This window comes from Poecile atricapillus, chromosome 11 (assembly GCF_030490865.1).
Source record: "Poecile atricapillus isolate bPoeAtr1 chromosome 11, bPoeAtr1.hap1, whole genome shotgun sequence".
Classification (NCBI taxonomy): Eukaryota; Metazoa; Chordata; class Aves; order Passeriformes; family Paridae; genus Poecile; species Poecile atricapillus.
In genome coordinates, this window is record NC_081259.1 from 19145201 (window position 1) to 19166527 (window position 21327).

At 45.3% G+C, this 21327-nt stretch overlaps 1 protein-coding gene across 9 annotated transcripts in view; it reads right to left on the bottom strand.

Moving 5' to 3' along the window:
- Positions 1-21327, bottom strand: part of NEO1 (neogenin 1) — a 159068-nt gene that overhangs the window by 58973 nt on the left and 78768 nt on the right. For all 9 annotated transcript variants that reach the window (XM_058846654.1, XM_058846657.1, XM_058846653.1 and 6 more), the window contains exon 6: positions 292-446. In XM_058846654.1, coding sequence (XP_058702637.1) covers positions 292-446 — 155 coding nt within the window. The remainder of the gene's footprint in view (positions 1-291; positions 447-21327) is intronic.

The following is a 21327-nucleotide window of genomic DNA, read 5'->3' on the forward strand; positions in this document are numbered from 1 at the left end:
TTAGAACTGGAATTTTTATGGAGCACAGACTGCAGCACACACAGCCAGGACTCGTGGTGAGCTCATACCTTGACAGTGCATTTTGCCACTCCTGGAAAATCCAAGCTATGAAGACATCAGCTCTTACAATACAAGCAAGGTACATTAAAGGGATTCAAGAAACCATTTCTCTTCTGGGCCCCAAACATCAACAGGACAAAAGCAGGGAGCAGGTTCCATAGAAGACCCCAATTTCCATGACTGTGTGTAGAACTGACAGGCCAACACCTGCAAGATGGACAATGCACTCACCACGATTTTGAAGTAGTCACTGGGGATGACCACGTCGCCGTTTTTGACCCATTTGACGGTCGGCGCTGGTTTCCCGGTCACCTCGCACTCAAACACGATGTCCATGGACTCGTGGGCGTAGATGTTCGCAGGGCGCTTCAGGAACGTGGGGGGAACTTCAGGGTGAAAGGAGAAAGACAAGAAGATGATGTTACAGCCAGACAAAGAGAGCTGCTGGTCCCACACACGGTCAGCTCGACACCAAGCATGGACTGCGGCACGAGGGGCAGCAAAGGCAGCAGGAATTTGCAGCTCAGGTTTGACAGACACTGACACAAGCTGGGAGTTCTTCCAGAACCACATCTGGGCCAGCTTGGATGGGGCTGGGAGCAGCCTGGTCTGGTGGAAGGTGTCACTGCCCACGGCAGAGGGTTGGCAATGACATGATCTCTAAGGTCCCCTCCAACCCAAACCATCCTGGGATGCAGCCAGTTGGGAATGACCTCCTGAGTCCACATGAAAGAAGAAATGGAACTGAGGTGTATAAACTGCAAGTTAAACCTCAGGGAGTTCAAGTCAACAGGAAAACAAAAGCTACAATTATATGAAAATGCACTTTTAAAAAGGAATGGACAGGAAACTGAGATGAAACTTTCCCAAGGCACCGTGGCCTCGTATTCCTCTGAAGGAATTGAGGTTATCAAACAGAGAGTGCTGCACTGAGCCCAGGAGTTCCTTCTCTGGCCTGTGGAAGCCAAAGGAACAGGATGCCCAGGAGCAGCCAGGTGCCTTTGTACCACAGTGCTGACATTTTATGGATATACAGAAGGGGAGCTGTGCATTTATAACACAGCAGAGCAGAAGCTCTGAACATAAGTTCTATGAAGAACAGAAGTTCTTCACTTACAACATGCACCAAAGGTGTCACTCTGGATCTTGGCTGCCTTTTAAATGTCCTTAAGCCCTCTGAGTGAGATGAATTCAATCAAATATATTTAAAATCATTTTTTGGGGGCACTATTGCCAAGTGACCAGTGCACAGACACATCACAGTTTCTCCCACAGGAGCTTCCAGCTGCATCCAGGGCCTCTGCACTCATGTGGCTCAGCAGCACCAAGCCCTGAAGGCACTCATTCCTTCAGCATCCTCTTTAGAGAGCACCCACCCGTTTATTTGTGTTTACTACACTCCCAGCACAGGGTGATTCTCTTACTTGTGCTGCCAGCTCGGATTGCTGGAGTTCCAGGAAAGCCCAAAGCAGCCTTTTGCCCTTTAATATTTAGCAAAGAAAGTCAATATGGAAGGGCCACGGGGTTTAGACAAACAATTTACACACCTGGCCTCTCAACAGGGTTTATTTGGTGCTGTGGATAAGGAATCCTAGGTCATGTTTTACTCCTTCCTCTGAAATGATCCCAAAGGTTTGTAGGTGGATTTAATACTTCTAAAAACAGCTGGAGGTGAGCAGCTGCCCCAACCCCCATCATGTTTTGGGTTATAAATGAATAAAAAGAAGATTAATAAATGGAAATACTTCAGAGTAAGAAGGTGGTTTAACTCTCAGGTAAGGGTGCAAACCTACACAAAGCTGTACATTCACTGCTCAAACTCTCACACAGGAGAAAAAAGCTGGATGGGGCTGAGCCCAGCCGCCTGTGAATTCAAACATCCCTTTCATACCATGTTCCCAAAAATTTACCAAACACACCATAAATTCCACCTTAAAAAGGTTCAGATACTTCTGTGCTTACTCCCTGATGGCTGCTACCACCATACACAACTCTGACATTTGAAAACTCTCTTCTGATTTTATTTGCCACCAAATTGCTGTAATTTATTCTCTATGGAAATGATTTTTATTCCTCCCTGGTATTTATGCCCAGCACTGTTATTTATTACAAGCTGTGCTACCGCTCCCTCCCTTCCCCTGTCCCAGCCTTATTTTGGGTGGCTCAACAAGCGGTGTTTGCTTTGCCCTGCTGTGCCAATTCTTCACAACCCTCAGCCTGAATCCATCTCCGGAGCCTGTGGAGTTTCAATCATTTGCATGCAATTTCAGCCGTGCCTTGAGAAATGGCATCAATACCACGGCAGCAGCACAGCAAATCCCTCACCCAATCCATCGCTCTGCCTCTGCCCTTCCCACATGCATCATCCCCTGCCAGCCTGGGACAATCATTGCCCGCTCATCGTTAGCCCTTTTTAACTAATGACTCATTTTGTTCAGCCTGCCTGATCAATAGTTTATGTTCTCATTTCCCTTCCATCTCTGTCTCCGGCTGTATTCACGCGCACGGATCGATTCCTGCGGTGCTTGCAGAGTTGAAAAAAGGGAATACAAGAATTGGAAAAGTTGTTTTTCCATGAATGTACAAAGCTTCCATTTCTAAAACATTCATTGCAGGTGAGTTTTAATTCCTTTGCCACATATTAGTCTTGTCAGAGGAACACAAAGAGACACAAGCCGGTAACAGTCACAGTCAAAAGCACAAAAACTGATGTGAAAAACTCATCATGGAATCCCAGCTGGGGTTGGGCTGGACATTTCCTTGAAGATCATTTCATCCCACCCCTGCCATGGGCACCTTCCACTGTCCCAGCCTGGTCCTGGACACCTCCAGGGATGCAGGGACAGCCCCAGCTGCTCTTGGCACCCTGTGCCAGGGCCTGCCCATCTCACAGGGCAGAAATGAATGCCCAGCCTGTTCCACAGGAACATTCTGACTCCGAGTTCTCCACTAATGTTTAACTTGTAATGAAGACATTTGGAAAGAACTCATCTTTGGCAACTGATACTGCTCCAATTTGGGACATCATCCAGAAAAGACGCATTGATTTTGAATCGTAAGAGTCGGGATGTTTTTGACACAGAAATTGAAGTAGATATTCTCCTACCTACTCTCAATTACTTTTGATTTAGGAGATTAAGAATTTGAAACACGCTATTTTTTCAAAGTGACTTTGCTTTTCTAGCTCATGGAGCAAATGCCAAGCTGCTCACAAAGGGATAATAACATGAGGAGTGCTCACTTTATCAATTACTTCCCAGTTAATGAATTAATAAATGCTTTTCAAACACACTCTTCTGGTTTAACTATGTCAGTGTTTAGTGTTAACACAATGCAAGTACAGATGTTTGTGGTAGAGAAGTTCAATTGATAACCAGCGAGCAAACGAGCCAATTACCACAGAAAACCAGATTTGTAAGGGAAGATGGTGTGCTCTGCTCCCAAACACACAATTAAACTTCAAAGAGGACTTGGCAGTTCAGCCCCCTCTTCATGTCAGCACAGAACAACTCCTGAAAAGGCAAAATGCCTGAACAGAATTTCCTACCCCCCAGGGAGCCCTGCCACCCTTCTGGAGACTGAAGAAAATATTTTCATCACAACAGTGATCAAATGATTAAGAAAAAAACCTAATCCAACCTACATCAGCAGTCGATTCAAACCTCTAAGCTACATCCCAATAAAGGTGAAATACTTGAAAAATAAGATACTTTTTTAAGCCAATAGCTCTAAAAGGATGGGAAGAGCTGAGGAACATGCAGCAGGAATTGTACCCAAGGTGACGTGGAAACAGGAAGGGATGCTGGATATGGATCCCATTCCTCAAGTACCGGTGATCAGAAGGAAATGGAAATGAATTCCAGCGGTCTGGAGCTCTGCTGTACAGGAAGAGCACAGCAATGCTCTCCTTTGGACACAAACACACACAGGTTGTAAAGATCATTTTAAAAGACGGATTCTCTTTCTAAAAAGCACCAATAAATCAGCTGTTGGTCCAAGCACAGCATCTGACAAACCCAAAGAGAGCGGTACCGACCAGAGTACGCCAACACTCTCAAGTCACAGAATCCATGACTGGTTTGGGTTGGAATCCCTCAAAGCCCATCCAGTGCCACCCCTGCCATGGGCAGGGACATCTCCCACTGGACCATGGTGCTCCAAGCCCCAGTGTCCAAGCTGGGACAGGAACGCTTCCAGAACTATTCCTGAAGCAGCACTGGAACTTCAGAAACAGCCCAGGGCAGCCACAGGGCTCAATTCCCAAACTGGGAAAGTCCAGGATGACACTGAAGCACCATTTCTGCTTCCTCAGCCACCTCCACGTGCCCTCCATCCCCAGGAATTAGGAGTGTGTTTTCCAAGGTCAGCCAATGAAATCCCAGCTCCTGCCACTCCTCCTCATCCTCCTCCTCCCCCCACACTTCTGTCCCTGACCAAGCAGACACGGAGTCTCTCTCCAGCCATCCCTCACAAAAGCATTTGCTCATTCCAGAAGCTTCCCCACAGCCCAAAGAGCACAAATCCAAGCTAAGCAGAGTGGCCACGTTTTCACAGCATATCTCAAATAATCCTGACTCCAGCATTCCCAGCCAATTCCAGCTCTAACCCATTTCTGAGGGATGCTGGATCACTTGGATTTCAGTTACAAATCTGGATTACCGGGAGTATTTAAAATGGACATTTTACCAGAAAGCCCCGGTTCATATCAGCCTGAAATGGTCCAGAGGGATTTTATTTCCTCCTCAAGGGATAACAACCTATTCCATGAGGATATGCTCCAAATCCTATTAGAATCATTATAAAGTTAAATGCAATTTTCACAACTGAATTTTGTTTCTAAGAAGGATCAAACTGCAACATGACCATCACCCAGTTAATCCAACCCCTCCTGACCCTCCCCAAAAACACAGAAAAAAAGCTTGAATTGATGTTTGACAGCAGAATTTTTTGATTATCTTTTAATTCCATTAGTTAGTTGTACAAATTAGTTGGTTTTCTTCAAATGTATCTTGCAAAAAAAAAGAATTTAAATTACACTTTAAATTCAAATGGGGAGTTATAACACTCTTCCTTAAAAAACACCAGAAGTATATGGATAATAGTTGGGGGAAAAAAGAGATTTAAACCCCAAAACTATGTTGTAGGCAAGACAAATTCTTCCCAATCCCTGAGCACAGCTGTTATATCCTTAAAACACACTTAATATGCAGCTACAAAATCTGCAAAGCAAACACAAGCTGACAAAAAGGGTTCCTCTAGAGAAATACAGAAAAGTGTCAAATTAATGTACAAAAATCAGCATACCAAGACACCAAAAGGTTATAAAAATGTAAACTACTACAGGGGCTTTTTTGCAGCAAAACCTGAGTCGCACTTTATGAACAGTTTCGGTGGCAGTGACATTCTTTAATACAGTAAATGGTTATTTTTATTATCTAGTTTAGAAAATTAAAGCCTAGGGAGAAGGGGTGCCTGTGGGAACCTTCCCCACTTCTTCAACAGCCAAAGCTGAGAGAGGGGGCCTGGTTTGCCTTCTCCAACACCTTGTGAACCTCAGCTGGAACAGCCCCAAATGAGCACCTGATGGGCCACGTTTTGTTCCTTCACAGAGCTTTGCAGTTTCCTTGGCAAATGCCAGGCAGCTCCATGGAGAGCTGATTCCAGTGGTGGCACAAAGGCAGGGCTGAATTAAAACAACTATTTCACATTTACATTGAAAAGCTTTCATTGAGAAATTGCTAAATAGGATCCATGCTTCAGAGACCTCAAATAAACATCCCAGAGGCAGAAACCAAAGCCCAACACCCAATGCTAAGACAACGACCAAGAAACCAGGTAAGCATGAATAGTACAGAACAAATATAAAGTAAAATTATATCGATCAATTAGAAAGAGAAAAAAAATTCATGCTGTAATTCAAAATACGTGGGGTTTTTTTAGGGAGAAATAATACATTGTAGATTTATGGAATAGAAAGTAACAGCACTAAAGTTCACAGAAAAAGGCCTGAGGAACAAGGATTTCCTCCCAAACTGGCCGTGAGTGCCAGTATCACACTGGGATGGAAGAAGTGCCCATGTGGAGCCTGGCAGCAGCTCCCTCCCCTCTCCTCCACTCAACACACCCCAACCGTGATACTGCAGCCCCACAGCTGAAGGAAAACATGAACTCTGATTTACAAGAGAGCAATGAAAACAATCAGTGACTCAGAAAACTGGCTCCAAACAAAAAATGGAAGAGCTGGAATCGGTTATTTGAGCAAATGCAGGATTATGCAGCCATGGAACTGGAGACCTCAAATAGGAGCTTAACAAAGAAATGCTCAGTGCTGCAGAAAGGAAATTAGTGTGCATATATTTCTATACCTGTATCTGTATTTATGTATCATTCCTGTGCAGGAGGAATGACACAGGACTAACATCTCCATCCCTGTCCTAGGATAATACTCCAAACAATTAATTGCTCACTCTTGCATGTCGGGGTTGAAATGGGATTCCCTCCCAGCACGAGCTGCAGTCAAATCCAGCAGTCCCTGAACAAAGCCATGAAGGAGCTCCCTGTGTGCAGCAGCCCCATCTCCAGCAAGGCTCCTGTGGAAAGCTCCAAGCTTTCCACAAGGTTCCAGCCTGGCACAGACATTTGGCCTGCAGGCAGAGCTCATGGACACGGATCCACAAATGGAACTGCCTGGGAAGTTCCACGGGCGCACACGGTGAGCTCTTGGAGCACCCTGGATGTGAGCAGGATTTCTCTTTCTGTGTTCTTCACTTGCTGTATCAGTGTCAGCCCCACTCAGACACCAAGTGGTCATTGGCAAGAAACCTCTGGCAAGGCTGGCCCAGCATCCCCCAGCCCCCTAACGCTGTGTGCCCAAATCCAGTGGGCACAATGTGCCCTGCCCAGCCCCGGAGCCAAGGGGCGGCTGCTGCAGCCCAGTGCCCGCTGTGCCTCAGCCCCCAGGCACATCCTCAGAGCTCCTCATGAGCAGGACACGGCCAGGGACACCAGGGGCACGGTGCCACTCGGCAGCCAAGGCCACTGGCTGGGAGGGAACGGCAGAAAACAGAAAACTGAAATATCCCCAGATACCCTCCCAGCATTGAGCAACCCCCAGCTGAGGGATTTCCTGAGAAAAAGGAGATACCTTTGTGTTTTCAGCTCCTGGTTAGATTTTGCCTTTCAAAAGCTCCAGGTGAGCCTTCAGCAGCCCTAAAGCTCACAGGGATGAGCTCCATGAGACACCTCCAGAAAAAATTTACCAACTTTTGTATGTTTTGGAGTCAGTCAACCATGGGATGTCTCTCGGTTCTTACCAATGAGGAGAAACAAGCATTCCTTTCCATCCTCCTCCTCACAAAGCACTCATGATTTACAGAACAGAACCGGTTTGGACACAGCTCTGAGCACCCTGGCACAGTGGAAGGTATCCCTGACCAGGGCAGGGGGTGGAACTGGATGAGCTTTAAGGTCCCTTCCCACTCCATGATCCCAGTGACATCCTACAGCTCCTCCATGATCCCAGTGACATCCTACAGCTCCTCCATGATCCCAGTGACATCCCCACAGTTCCTCCATGATCCCAGTGACATCCCCACAGTTCCTCCATGATCCCAGTGACATCCCCACAGTTCCTCCATGATCCCAGTGACATCCCACAGCTCCTCCATGATCCCAGTGACATCCCACAGCTCCTCCATGATCCCAGTGACATCCCACAGCTCCTCCATGATCCCAGTGACATCCCACAGCTCCTCCATGATCCCAGTGACATCCCACAGCTCCTCCATGATCCCAGTGACATCCCACAGCTCCTCCATGATCCCAGTGACATCCCCACAGTTCCTCCATGATCCCAGTGACATCCCCACAGTTCCTCCATGATCCCAGTGACATCCCCACAGTTCCTCCATGATCCCAGTGACATCCCACAGCTCCTCCATGATCCCAGTGACATCCCACAGCTCCTCCATGATCCCAGTGACATCCCACAGCTCCTCCATGATCCCAGTGACATCCCACAGTTCCTCCATGATCCCAGTGACATCCCACAGCTCCTCCATGATCCCAGTGACATCCCACAGCTCCTCCATGATCCCAGTGACATCCCCACAGCTCCTCCATGATCCCAGTGACATCCCACAGCTCCTCCATGATCCCAGTGACATCCCACAGCTCCTCCATGATGCCAGTGACATCCCACAGCTCCTCCATGATCCCAGTGACATCCTACACCTGTTCTGGCTTTACTACACCCAAGAGCTTTGCTATGTTTAAGAGAGGAGGGAACCAGAACTGCTCATCCCATTTGACATCCAGGATCAGCACAGATTTAGACAGTCCCATAATGATTCTTCTGCTCAGGTTCCTATTCCTTTCCTAACAATTCCTACCATTTCATTTGGCTTTTAAGATCTTGCATTTTTCAAAGACCTCCATCTTCCAACTTCAGTGCTTCATGGCCAAGCCATGCCCCAGTCAGAGACCATGGCAGTACTGTAGGAAGTGGCAGAGCTGTATTTCCCTGTGTAACCACGTGCAGTGCACTGAACTCCAGTGGCATTTCATCACCTGCATGCTCCTTACACCACAAGCTGTTCCCAAGGTTCTTCACCAGCACCATTTGTTTCCACAACCCCAATGAACTCGGAGCACCCCAAATTCCCTTTGCCACACTGAGCAGTGCAGACTCAGCTCCACTGATAAAAACACCACCTTATTTCCCCTCTAATTTCCTATTAAGCTATGAATTTCCCTTTTTCCTGCAGGAGGGAATTCACTCTGACTGCCAGCACCAGGGCTCGAGGCTCTTAGTGAGTGACACTGTCAGAAAGGTTCTGGGGAAGGAAGGGCAACAATGTCCTGCAAAGGTTCTCCATAACAAAGGGTAGCTTTTTCCACACAAAATACACATGGATGGATTCAATCATCTATGAACATTGCATTTTATTTTAATTTTAGTCATTTTAACAGGTCCTGACATCAGATTAACTCACCCAGAGTTTCTGAGATCTCCCCCAAAAGACTTCTAAAACCCCTCATGTCACACTGACCAAACCTCCTTAGTCTGATTTTTTTCAGTCTGCTGATTTAGATGCTAGGTTACACAGCACTCTTGGGAACTCAGGATTTCACACTTCAGCTCCTCGAGAAATGTGGAGTGAAGACCATCTGGTCCTGATGATTCCTCACTGTTCACTTCAGGGGTTTGCTCTGAAATAGATTTTACTAACACTGCAAGTTCAGGTACGGCCTCCCTCCAGCTCCCTCTCTATTTGAAAAGATAAAATACAATTTAAGACAAAAGTCTCCAATTTTGCAGAGAACTCAGACAGCAGGAATTCACTTTTCTGCTTCAGGCCATCTTCTCACCCCTTTCTCCTCACACTCCATCATGTGCTGACCCTGTGCTGTCCCTGGCAGATGTCCCAGCTCTGACAGGCCTGGAGAAAACTATCACATGATTTGTGTGTTATTTGCAAATGACTCAAAGTTTTGTATTCATTTACTTGCAAATAAACAGGAGAGTAATATTTCCTTTCCTTTGTCCTTAGGAGCTCTCTGGGGAGGTTTGGAGGTGAGTTTTTCTCTTTCCAGGGTAACTTTTCTCTGTGAACACAAATGCCATGTGCCCAGTATTTGTTTAACCTCTTTGGCTGTGCCTTTGCTTTGTGTTTTTAGTAACCTTCATCAAACTATTTCATTTTCAGTTAACTTCTATTACACAGATCCCCCTCTACAAAACTAAACGCTGATGGTGGTGATGGATGTCACCACCCTGGAATGGCCATCAGTTTACACCCCTAATACCCTGATGAATTTTGGGGTTGAGCCTGGATTCTCCACGTTTCCATGACTACACGGCCGTTCCCTCTGGTGTGGGGTTGGGAACGTGGATGTTTGGGCAGAGGCTGATGAGGCCTGGCAGGGATGGACCCTCAGTGACTCGCTGGTGCTGAGCTCCATCAGAACAGAGGAGAGAGGGAAGCTGGGGCTGGAGAACCTCTGTGCCCACACAAACCATCCCTTTTGCCCATGGAACTTCCATGGAAGGGCTGTTCCTGGGGGACAGGCACAGCCAGGCCCCCACAGGAACAGCAGAAGGAATTCCTGAGTGTCTCAGGATGGTGGGCACCAGGTGGGTGCTGCTCTGACCCACAGCACCCATGGCTCAGGGCTGAGGGATGGAATCCCCACCCGCTCCAAGCTCAGGTGAACAGAGCTCCCTCAGCTGTTCCCTGCAGGGATGAGACACTGACCTTTGTCCCAGAGCAGGGTAAAGCTGCTTCCATAACACTTCCCAGCTGTATTCAGCAACAGGACCAGAAGCAATGGATATAAAAATGAAAGCACAGGCTCCACCTCACCATGAGGAAGAACTGCTTTCCACGAGGGTGGCATCAATCCAGGAGGGTGTGGAGTCCTCCCTGCCTGGAGACATCCCAATCCCACCTGGATGATCCTGGATGGACTGCATGGTCTCCAGATGTGCTTTCCAATCCCAGCTGCCCTGTGAGTCTGCCTCAAGAGTATCTGGCCCCAGCAGGGAGTGCCTGTCCTGCACTAACCTCAGCTGGGATGTTTTGCCCACAACAGGGGAACACACAGGTGGAAACTCAAACTGCCTGTGGACTGAAGATGTACAAATTTACAGATTCCTGGCTCCTTCTATGGGAGAGTTTTGGCCTTGATATCTTTTGCACTTGTCACCTCCCCTCCAGTTCTGCCAGTAAAAGCCCTCCATGACCAAAGGCACCAAAGATTTATTTCCTTCTGGCTCAGACTGAGCCCACCCTCTGTGGGAGGACATCTCTGACAACCTGTGGAGGCACAGGCCCAGATTAATCTGCTGCTTTTGGGGTGAACTCCCTCAATTAAGGAGGAACTCAGACAAAGGACAGATGACAAAAGAGATTTCTATATGGAAATGAGAACCACATGACATGGAAAAAGCTTATCCACTGTAATAAACTAAAGCAGAGCTCACTCAATGCTTAGCAGAGGGTACTGCTGATTATCATTCAAAGCAACTTCTCGGGTGATTTTTAGAAGTAAAAACCTTAATCTAGGCATCAATAATGTAAAACTGTTACATTCATTATTTCTCTGTTTTACTAAGCTCTCCTTCCCCAGTCCTTCTAGGAGATATCTCGCCTGTTTGACCCTGAATCTACTCCAAGTACCATGGAAACATCTGAATAACAAGAACGCTCATCAAAATTTAAACTTCTTACAGCAGCGCCAAAGGCAATGAAATTTTTATTGAATTCCAGAGCCCTCATTTTCCACACAAAGCCAAGCTGGAGAAGAAGTTTCAGACAGCCCTGAGCAAGACAAGGCCCAGAGCCTTTGGGGCCTTGTTTCCCATTTCCAGCTATTTCCAGGCAAAACCCTCGATCCCAGTTCCCACCACGCTGCCTCTTGTGTCTGTTCAGATCCCTCCTGGCCCCTCCAAACAAAGCCCCAACAGGGATCCTCCACCTACCCTGGGACTGCTTCGTGGAGGGATCTGCAGCACTGCTGCAATCACTGTCAGCAGTAAAGTGTTACTTCAGCATTTAGGGATGTTTATTCTGGATATATTTATATGGATTTATATGGTGGATATAGGGCTGAGTCCCCCCTCCACCAAACACCATGGTAAGAAATGCTTTATAATTGGACAAATTGTGAGTATGGCACATTTTACACTGTTATTTTCTTCCTTGAGTCTTTCAAAAACTCAAATCCTAAGTTTACAATTGTTCAAATAATTTTGATTTGTGAAGATTAAAAATATGTAGTAATAATAATAATAATAATAATAATAATAATAATAATAATAATAATAATAATAATAATAATAATAATAGTAATACAACTGTTGACTTTGTCAAAGATGACAGAGAGATGCCTGGAAAGCAGAGAGGGACTGCAGCCTTGCACAGGCACGGTGAAGAGGGAATGAATGGTTCTGGATCTGACATTCCCTGGAATTCCCAGGTGCCTTTCCCAGCCCCTCCTCGCTGGTGGGATTGGGCAGACGTTTATGGAGCAAATCCAGCATTTGAGAGGTGACTGTGGCCTGTCAGCCCTTTCTCCAGGGCAGTCAGAGCTCTGAAGGGACAGATTATGGGATGCATATTCTGAAAAATCAATGCTCAAGTGTCTCACACTGGGCACTAAAACAGCTGGATACATTTCCTCTTAATTTTTCTGTGTCCCAGTCAATTTTTTAAATGGATTCAATGCCACTTCATTTCAGCAGAGAGCAAAAACACATTCATTAGTGGTTATGAATGATTCAGGTGCCATGGAGCTGAATACCAAAACAGGAATAAATATGGATTTGAACCGAGCATTATAAATAAACCATGGGACTATCCCCTGAATAAGGAAAAATATCAAATATTGAATATTTTCTCAATAAAGTAGCACTGTGAAGTTTGTGCAGTGCACAAGGCAGCGAGATCCTGGGGAGAAACAGCAGGAGAACACGTATTTAAGAATTTCCTAACTTCATCCCATAAGAAAGGGAAAGAGGACATGACAAATTAAAGACAGCAAGCCTTGACATCCCTCATCTTTGACTACTTCCCAGTGCAGCCCTCACAGTAGGGGGGTTCATTTGTGTGCTGCAGACTGAGGAGCTCTAAAGGCCAGGAAGGATACACATTTTAAGATAATTTCAAATATTAAGATGTTTGCTCACTGAATACAGATTGCCTCAGATCATTTGGGGAAAAGACAAACTAGGGCTGGGAACAGTAAAAATAATTTATAGGATCAACTAAGCCCCTCTCATGTTCACCAATTGCTGCTGCTGGATCCAGGCACTAGAAAAAATATCTTTCTCCTGATCAAGTTCAAAAGAAAATATAGAGAGTTACTGCTTTTCCATGTTTTTGTCTTGTAATGACACAAATTCTGCAGGCTGGCTTTACACATCAATTCCAATTCCTTTCCAGCTCAGTGAATGCAGACCCATCTTCACATCCAAGTCCCTTCTAATTTACAAATCCCAAAAATAACCTTAATTACAACCCACTTCAATAATAGCTTCTGTGTAAGGAACAAGCAAACAAGACTCTGCAGCCTGAAGAGAAACAACTCAAAGGACTCAACAGAGGCCTAGACAGACATGCCTGGTGTAGGGGGGGATAAGGGGGCACTGGCTCAGCCTTTCCCATCAAAGCCAGGAAAAGAAAATCCAAATAAATTGAACAGATTGGCACAAAATAAAGAAAAAAAGTGCTGTTCTCTCAGAGCCATGGGATGAGGGGAATACAAGATGTTTACATGGAGGAGTGGAAGAGGAAAATGGAATAACAGGAAAGAAATCTATGGGGGGGTTGATAAATAATGGAGAAACCACTGAGAAAAGCTCAATCTGCCTGGAGAAGGAGACTTTACTCAGGGGAAATAACTCCTCTTGCCCCTTGCTTAAATCCCTGCAGCCATCTGCCTCTGGACACTGCCAGAAGAGGGGATCCTGCATTCCCTGCCAGCATTCCCTGTCCCTGAGCTGCCACACCCTGCCAGGGGTCACCACCCAACACGAGCTCTTGGGGTCCTCTACCAAAAGAGATTCTCATTTCCCTTTTACACTTTTTTATCTTTAAATGGATTCTTACCACTGAAGTCCAGAAAGATAAACTTGGAGCAATCTTTGTAAACTGTGCCATTAACTGCACAAAAATCTTCTAATTAATCTTTCAGCTTTCCAGATTTACTGGAGGTGGAATCTGGGGCTGTTTCTTGCCTCACTGCAGAGGTACAAATTCGTCTTTCCAATCTCTTATGTTGAAACCTGACCCAGCACATGACGCCTGTGATAACAGCAGGAATTCAGAACAGGAATTCAGGAAAGCACAGACTGCAGTAATGCTCTTATCTTAAATAAAACCCAGGAATTTGGGTTCCTTAAGGTAAAGAAATTAAGACAGGTATTATGGATCAGGTGCACACCTCAAATCCAAGGAAGTTTCTAATATTTAAAGTTTGTGATATTTTAGAGAAGAACTTTACTCTCAAAAAGAAACAGACTTCAGAGCATTCACACATTTAAGATACAAATTAGCAATAGTGAATAGATTAGGAAGCTCTGAGAGTCTCCAGTAGTCATAGTTCAAATTAGAAAATGAAACAGTGACCACTTTAACAGAGGCAAAGGAGCGTCCCTATATAAACAGCAGTCAATAATTCTAAAATGCTATCTTAGAACAGTGTTTTTGGCAAGGTGGTACAGCAATGGATCCCTACAAGGGAGAGATGCTCCTCCAAATGACATTTTACCCATCTGAGCTGTTCCAAGGCAAACCAAAGAATCCTTTAGGCTGGAAACAACTTCCAAGATCGAGTCCCAGCATTAACCCAGCACTGCCAGATCCATCACTAAACCACAGCCCCAAGTGCCACATCCAGAATTCAAATATTCCCTTTAATCTGTAACATTTTCCTGCACTTCTAAGAATATTCCCTTTTCCTTGGAAAACAACAGTCAACAACTACAATCCCCTGTGAAACTAAAGGAGTCAAGTTCCAGTTTTCCAAGAGAGCTAGCTTAACATCTGAGCCCACAATCCTTTACCCAAGTACTCCAAGTGCTGATTTAACGTGACTGTGGTTGCTGTGATGATGCAGAGCTCTGGAAATGGCACCAGGAGTCCATGGAAAACCTTCAGAGGCTCCTGAAAAGCCTCTTCCTTGTGCTCCAGCACTTGCTCACACCGTAATTGTGGGAACCCTCGCTTCTCCTGCGCCGTTCCAGCTGCAATCCAAAGCTGCAGCAGGGAGATCAGCAGCTTCAAAATCACTCCTCTAATGGTTAATCACACTAATGATCGTTTAAGCAAATTAGCAGAGCAGGAAGCATGCATGATGCAGATTGAGTGTGTGACTGGGAGCAAGAACACAGAGCCCACAGAAATCAGAGCTGACAGAACTGAACCTCCTCCCCAGCCCCACACAGCCTCCAGTGGCTCCTTTCCTTTCCCACTCCATGCAAATTCCCAGAGAGCAAAGCAAAGTTTCAGCTAATTATTTAAAGCACAGTGATTTGAGCCTTATAGCTTCTTCTGCAGCCAAGAGAACGTAACAGGATGGTGGTCACAAACTCTGACTTTTCTCCTATCTTCCCACTGGAAGCACTTTCCTAAAATACACTTTCTTATCTATGTGGCATCTTAGGATGTGCAATAGGAAACAGGCAAAGGATAAACACTATAAATCACAGCTATGTCAGTGTTGACATTGTCAGTAAACAAAGTTATTAATTATACACGTACTGGGAAAGCTGAAGAAAAATTATTTGCCCAAAGGGGAAAGGCAAAATTATATTTTAAAGATTCTCCCCAAAGCGTGGCATGCAGCATATAGTAAATCATTAAAATTTAGTGAAATGTTTGTTCTGCAGCCCTGACTCAGCTCTCAGAGCCATGAGCTGCTATAAACTCACCTCAAAAGAGACCTTCAGTACAGAAAAGTGACGTTATTTAAGTTCTACTTCAGCCTCTTTGGTTCTTCCCTGAGCTCCCCGGCCAACACCAGCTCCAGCCCTGCCACAGAGCCAGAGGGTGCTGGGGAAGGGGCCACTGCCACCCCTCAGAGCCCTGTCCAGCCTGGCCTTGGACACTGCCAGGGACGGGGCAGCCACAGCTTCTCTGTGCCAGGGCCTCCTCATCCTCACAGGGAAACTCTTGGCCACAATTCCTCACTCAGCCAGGACACATCCTCCAAATCCATGAGTGCCCAGAGACTGGGATCACCCAGGACAGGTCTGATGCTTTGCACAAGCCCAGGCAGATGATCCTGTTGCTCTTCCCTCACTCTCCTCACTTCCCTTTGTGCCTTCCTGCAGTTTCCAGCAGGATCTGCCCCATGACCCTGCTGGGCACTGAGGTGCCACTGACTGCCCTGTGCTTCCCAGGCTCTTTCATGGACATTAGGAACATCAGGATAAACAAAGGGCAATAATCTGAGCTTGGAGCTCATTGAGTTACAGAACATGAAGCAGAATTATTTCCAAAGGCTGCCAAAACGTTACATCTCCTTCAAATCCCACTCCACTCTGCCACATTGCTATGGAAAAAATACATTGCATTGTCCTGCCTAAGGGAACTGCTCCTTGTGCTTGCTGATCCAGCTCCTGACAGACATGCAGCACCTTTTGGGAAGGTTTTGCAACTTGCATGACTACACCCACTGCAGGCAATACAAAGAGAAATCCTGAGCAATCCTGCATTCTGTGCATTAATCTATCAGTGATGGGGAGGCTCCCAGCGTTGTAACTCAGGATGAGCACGAACCCCCTTTTACTCACATGTCTTTGCAGAACCAAGTGCTTTACCAAAGCTAAAACCATCTGATGTGAGAGACACTCCACCTGGGGAATGGCACTTCCAGAGCACAGGGTGCTTTGAGGTACCACAGTACAGCAATTTATACCCTCACCTGCAAAGTGCTTTGCTTCATGTTATACTGAGATTACATTTAAGCTCCTAAGGATGTGAAAAAGAGAGATCATAGATGTGACCTTTGAGTCAGCACTTGAAAACAAACAAGACCGCAGAGCTGCCAGAATTTGGGACTGCTTAGAAAAATATTCAATATAAAAATAACATTCTGCCCCTCATTAACCATTAACCAGCCTGCTTTGATCCTGGTTTCCTCCTGTGAGTATCTTGGATCCTGTTCCCATTTCCCTCCAGGCCTGCCCCCAGCACCCCTCTGGAGAGAGCACCTTGAGGAGCATAAAACACCTTTATTAGGCAGCTCACAGCTGCCCCCAAGGCTTCCCATCTCCTCCAGACACTGCAAGTGTTTAACTTCCACTGGCATCATAACCAAACCTGTTTACCCCAGGAACCCAAACTCCACCGTGGTTTTCCTTTAAATAATTCTCCTCACGAAGACAAACTAATTAACTGCAAGACTGCGTAGGGAATCAGCCACCACAGATAAGAGCCCTCCTCCTTCCCACAAATTACCGGATTGTTTCATCTCTGCAACTTTGGGAGAAACTTCCCTGCCAAGGACTAAAGTTTGGATAATGAGACATCCAGTAATGGCAATAATCTGGCTCCCATTAGAGAAATCAATTATCTGCTGGATGAGAGTCAGCTTAACCATCATAAAAATTTAACTTGAAAGAAAGTCTATGTTCACTTTATGGTATGGGCTCTCTCTCAAGGCTGATTGATGTATGGTGTTCCTCAGCATTTCCACTTTAACATCACGCTCAGTTTTCGTCATGATATTTGGTGGTGTGAAAACTGCAGAAGTTTCTGCTGAAATGGAAAAAAAATAAAAATTAAATCCCATAAATTCAAAAATTCAACTTGGAGCTTGATTCAACCAATTAAAATGGAAGGATGACCCTGATGCACAGAGAAAAGTACTCACCATTTAGGGCACAACTCCTATAAAAAGAGTCTCACTTAGAGGCAAAAGGCATTTTAATGAGCTGCTTAGTTCACACATTCACATTTCTTGGAAGTCTCTGGCATGTGCAACTTAAAAATTACTACTGAACCTTTCAGCTTTTAGTTTGCAATTGAAATTCTGTCATCTCCTTTCGATGGGGAATAAAAGCAGTATTAAAACCCCTGTAGCTTATCTCTAGTACATACATATCCTTGAAACCTTACAAGTATCCATGAGCACTTGGGACCATGAGCATTGTATGAAAAACACACTGCAAAAAGAGTAAATCCTGCACTGGGTAAAGCCTGTTCCAAACTAAAAAGCACATTTTTTACTTTGGAGACCAAAATAAAACCCCACCCCTAAATATGAACCTTGGGAAAAACCCTGCATTTTCTTTAACTGTCTGTCTAGGCCAAAGGCACAGCCTGAGCTTACTGTTTAAAAAGTCATTTTGGGGGAAAAGGATTTCTGTCCATAAAGCAGCAGCTGGTTCAAACCCCTGTAAATATGATCCTCATTTATTAGAAACTCTGACCGAAAGAGAAACCAGCCTTTACAATTCCCTCAGTTCAGTATCAGTTTCGACACAGCAGATATTTAAGACACTGCTGCTTAATTTAGTAACATTTTCATTATCCCCAAGGATTCCTCAAGAACATTTACAAGGAAAACCATTTGTGTGAATTCTATGGGTTACTGATCATTTGGTTTTGTCTTTCTTAATGGCTTTTTTATAAATATATATTTATCTCACAAAGAGGGGTTTTTTTTTCAACTCTACATGTATCTCATCTTCCTGGCATGTGCAGCTCTGGATCTTACTTCCCAAATCCACACTCCATTCCATTATGGACACCCATCCCAAAGGATTTCACCCCTGTCCTCATGAACCCCTGCCCATATGGGGGCTGTTTTGTAACTGTTTTTTCAGCACCACAAAAATGCATTTGCAAGCTCTGCAGCACCTCTGTAACACAGAGACAACTTTTCCAGATATAATCGGACTGTCCAGGGAATTTCAGATGTTCCATGTACAAGAACCTCATGATTAAAGTTGTCAAGTCTTTGGAAAAGACTTTGTAAGAGGCAAAGCCTCCCTTGCAGCAGGATTATCTGGGATCTGCACACCCCATGGTCCTAGGGATGGTCCCTAGAGAGGGGCACATCATCCCTGTCCTAACCACCAGCATCATCCCAGGGTCATCCCAAACTTGTCCTGGCCACAGGGATCCCACTGGCCACAGGGATCCCACTGGCCACAGGGATCCCACTGGCCACAGGGATCCCACTGGCCACAGGCACAGCACAAGGCACATCCAGCAGCTGCCCCTGCTCAGCCCCGACCTCGGCAAAGGTCAGAAAACCCTCGCAGCCCTGAGCACAGCAGCGAGGCACAGATCATGGCCTGGCAGGGATCCCCTGAGCTTCTCCTACAACACAAATCACTGTTCTCTGACCACCTCAGATTGTTAAACATCTGCACTGCTACCAGAGAATCCTCCTTTAAATTCCAGCAAAGCTCACTGGTGACTTTCAGAAATACAGCTACAGAAAACAAATGCTGGTGCCCCCACTGAGAACCGTGGCAAGCTCTCTTCCACGTGTCAAGGGCTGGACAAATGTTCTGCTGGTCTTAGAAAAACATCAAGGCACACCAAAAAACCTGCAATGTTACAACAGTCCGGCTCCAGAACAAGATTTCAACACTGAGCAGGAAAAGCAGAGGTTCTGCTGAGCCCAAGTCCTGTGGAACAGAAATCAGATCACAGCCTTGATCACCAGAGCGGGACTTTTGCACGATGCAAAGAACATTTTGGGGAATTTTACCTTTGGTATTAAAAATTACACCTCTCCCAAAGACAGGCTTTTCTGGTGTCCAGGTGCAATCTGAACAAGTGAGGTAGCATTAAAAAAATGCTCCTCTGTCCTTCCTCTCCCAGGTACTTGAAAATCTGTTAATAACTTTTCCACCAGCAACACTTGCCTTGAATATAAATGTGAGAGAAAAAATTCCCAGTTAGCTGAATTCAAAAGTAAACTGTGAACTCCATTCACATTAAACTACACTAAGGAGCAACAGGGAAGACTTTCAGAAGTGACTTTCTGACTGTTTGTCAGACAAACAGTGAAGTGCAGTGGTAGAGACCCAAATTCTAGGGAGTTCAGCTCATCCACCTTCCCCAGACTCCTGGACCCACTGCCCTTGTTTGTATTGCTACAGAAAAAAGGTCACTAATTACTCATTATATTTTCAGGGCAAGACATAACTCCTATGAAGCCAAGGGGATTTTTTTACTTCCAAGAGCTTCCCCAAGCAGCACGTTCCAAGACCCCCAAAAAGGACAATACTTTGTCTCCCATGTGAGCCTTTAACAGATTCAGGTTCATGGAGCATCTCTTGACTCTCTAATTGAGGGGCAACCCATTATCAAATACAGCACTAAGCTTAATTAGAGAGAAATCGATGAAGATCATCTAGAAGGTATGAGAAAGGTCTGAGCAATTTTCAGTGATGGTTCAAGTTTCTTCCCTGGAATTGTTTCCAATAATAATGAAAGCTTAATGCAAAAGTAAGAGTTACCCAGACATATTACTCTGCTGCAGCAGGACTTAATGTGCTTTGCAAACAGCTACAATTTCTGGGGAGGATGGCATCAGCTTTTATCAAAGCAGCTGCCCCAGTGAAGCCTGGAAAACAAACCCAGGGTTCTTCACATTCAAGCTGCTCTTCCTTTCTGCAGCTGTCTTGATTTTGTTCTAAAGAAAGTCTTGACTTGCCTCACACATCCTGGTACGTTCTTTTATTTTAATAGCAAGTCATATGCTAATAGCTGTATAATCACAACTAGTTTTTAAGCCAAAATCTTCAATTAAAAATTTACAATAATTACCTGCCATGAGTAATCAAAGTACTAGAGACCCCATCCCAGCAATAGCAAAGGCAACAGGGAAATCAAGGTGAGGCAATCCTGCCAATGCCCCCAGAACAGAGAAATCACTGCTCCCTGATGCTGCAGGACCAACACTCCAAAATACCTATTTTCTGCTGGAATAAGGCTTTGCAATTGCTGTAAGCCTTGTCATTTCCAGCACTTCCTTCTGAAGCACAAAGTGGACAATTCCATCAGAACACTTCTGCATTTGGTTTTTTCCATACAATTTGCTCTGGCACATGAACGAGGCTGTGACCAGCCAAGTGCTACATGCAGTCTCTGATTTATCATTACAGATACCCCAAAAGAAGCTTCTCTGGTTTTATTTTTAGATTTTGTTACATTAACACAGCGAGACATTTAATGCATACATAATACTTAAGATACACTATCAGACACCGAATGCTGTCCTAGACAACTCAGAAGTTGACTTTCTGCTATTTCAAAATTCACTGAAAGGCAGTAACAAACAACAGCAAAGAGCAACTCTCACTCTTCTCCCACAAACACAGGGATTTATTTATTTTACAGGCTTCAGACCTGCCATGTCAATTTTACAGGAGAATGAAAATGGAAATTTTTTGGGGTTTGTTTATGATTTTCTGGTTCATTATTGACTGCAGTAAATATTTCAACAGGGAGAGAAAGTGCCCCCAGGCTGCTGTCCCCACCCCAGCACCAAGGCAGGCCGCAGGAAGCCCCTGTGGTGACCTCACTCAGTCCCAGCCCCTGCACAAAGCCCCAGGGCGCTGGGCACAGCCATCAATTTGAAATATTGCCCAGCTGAAGGCTGAACTCATGACCTTCCCAGTATTTAACTGCCACTGTGGCTCTCCCAGGCTGAGCAGATTAAATACAGTAACTACCTGTTTCCCCAGCTCTGCCGTCATCACTTCCCACTCTTATCTGAGGGAAACGCTACACATTCTTT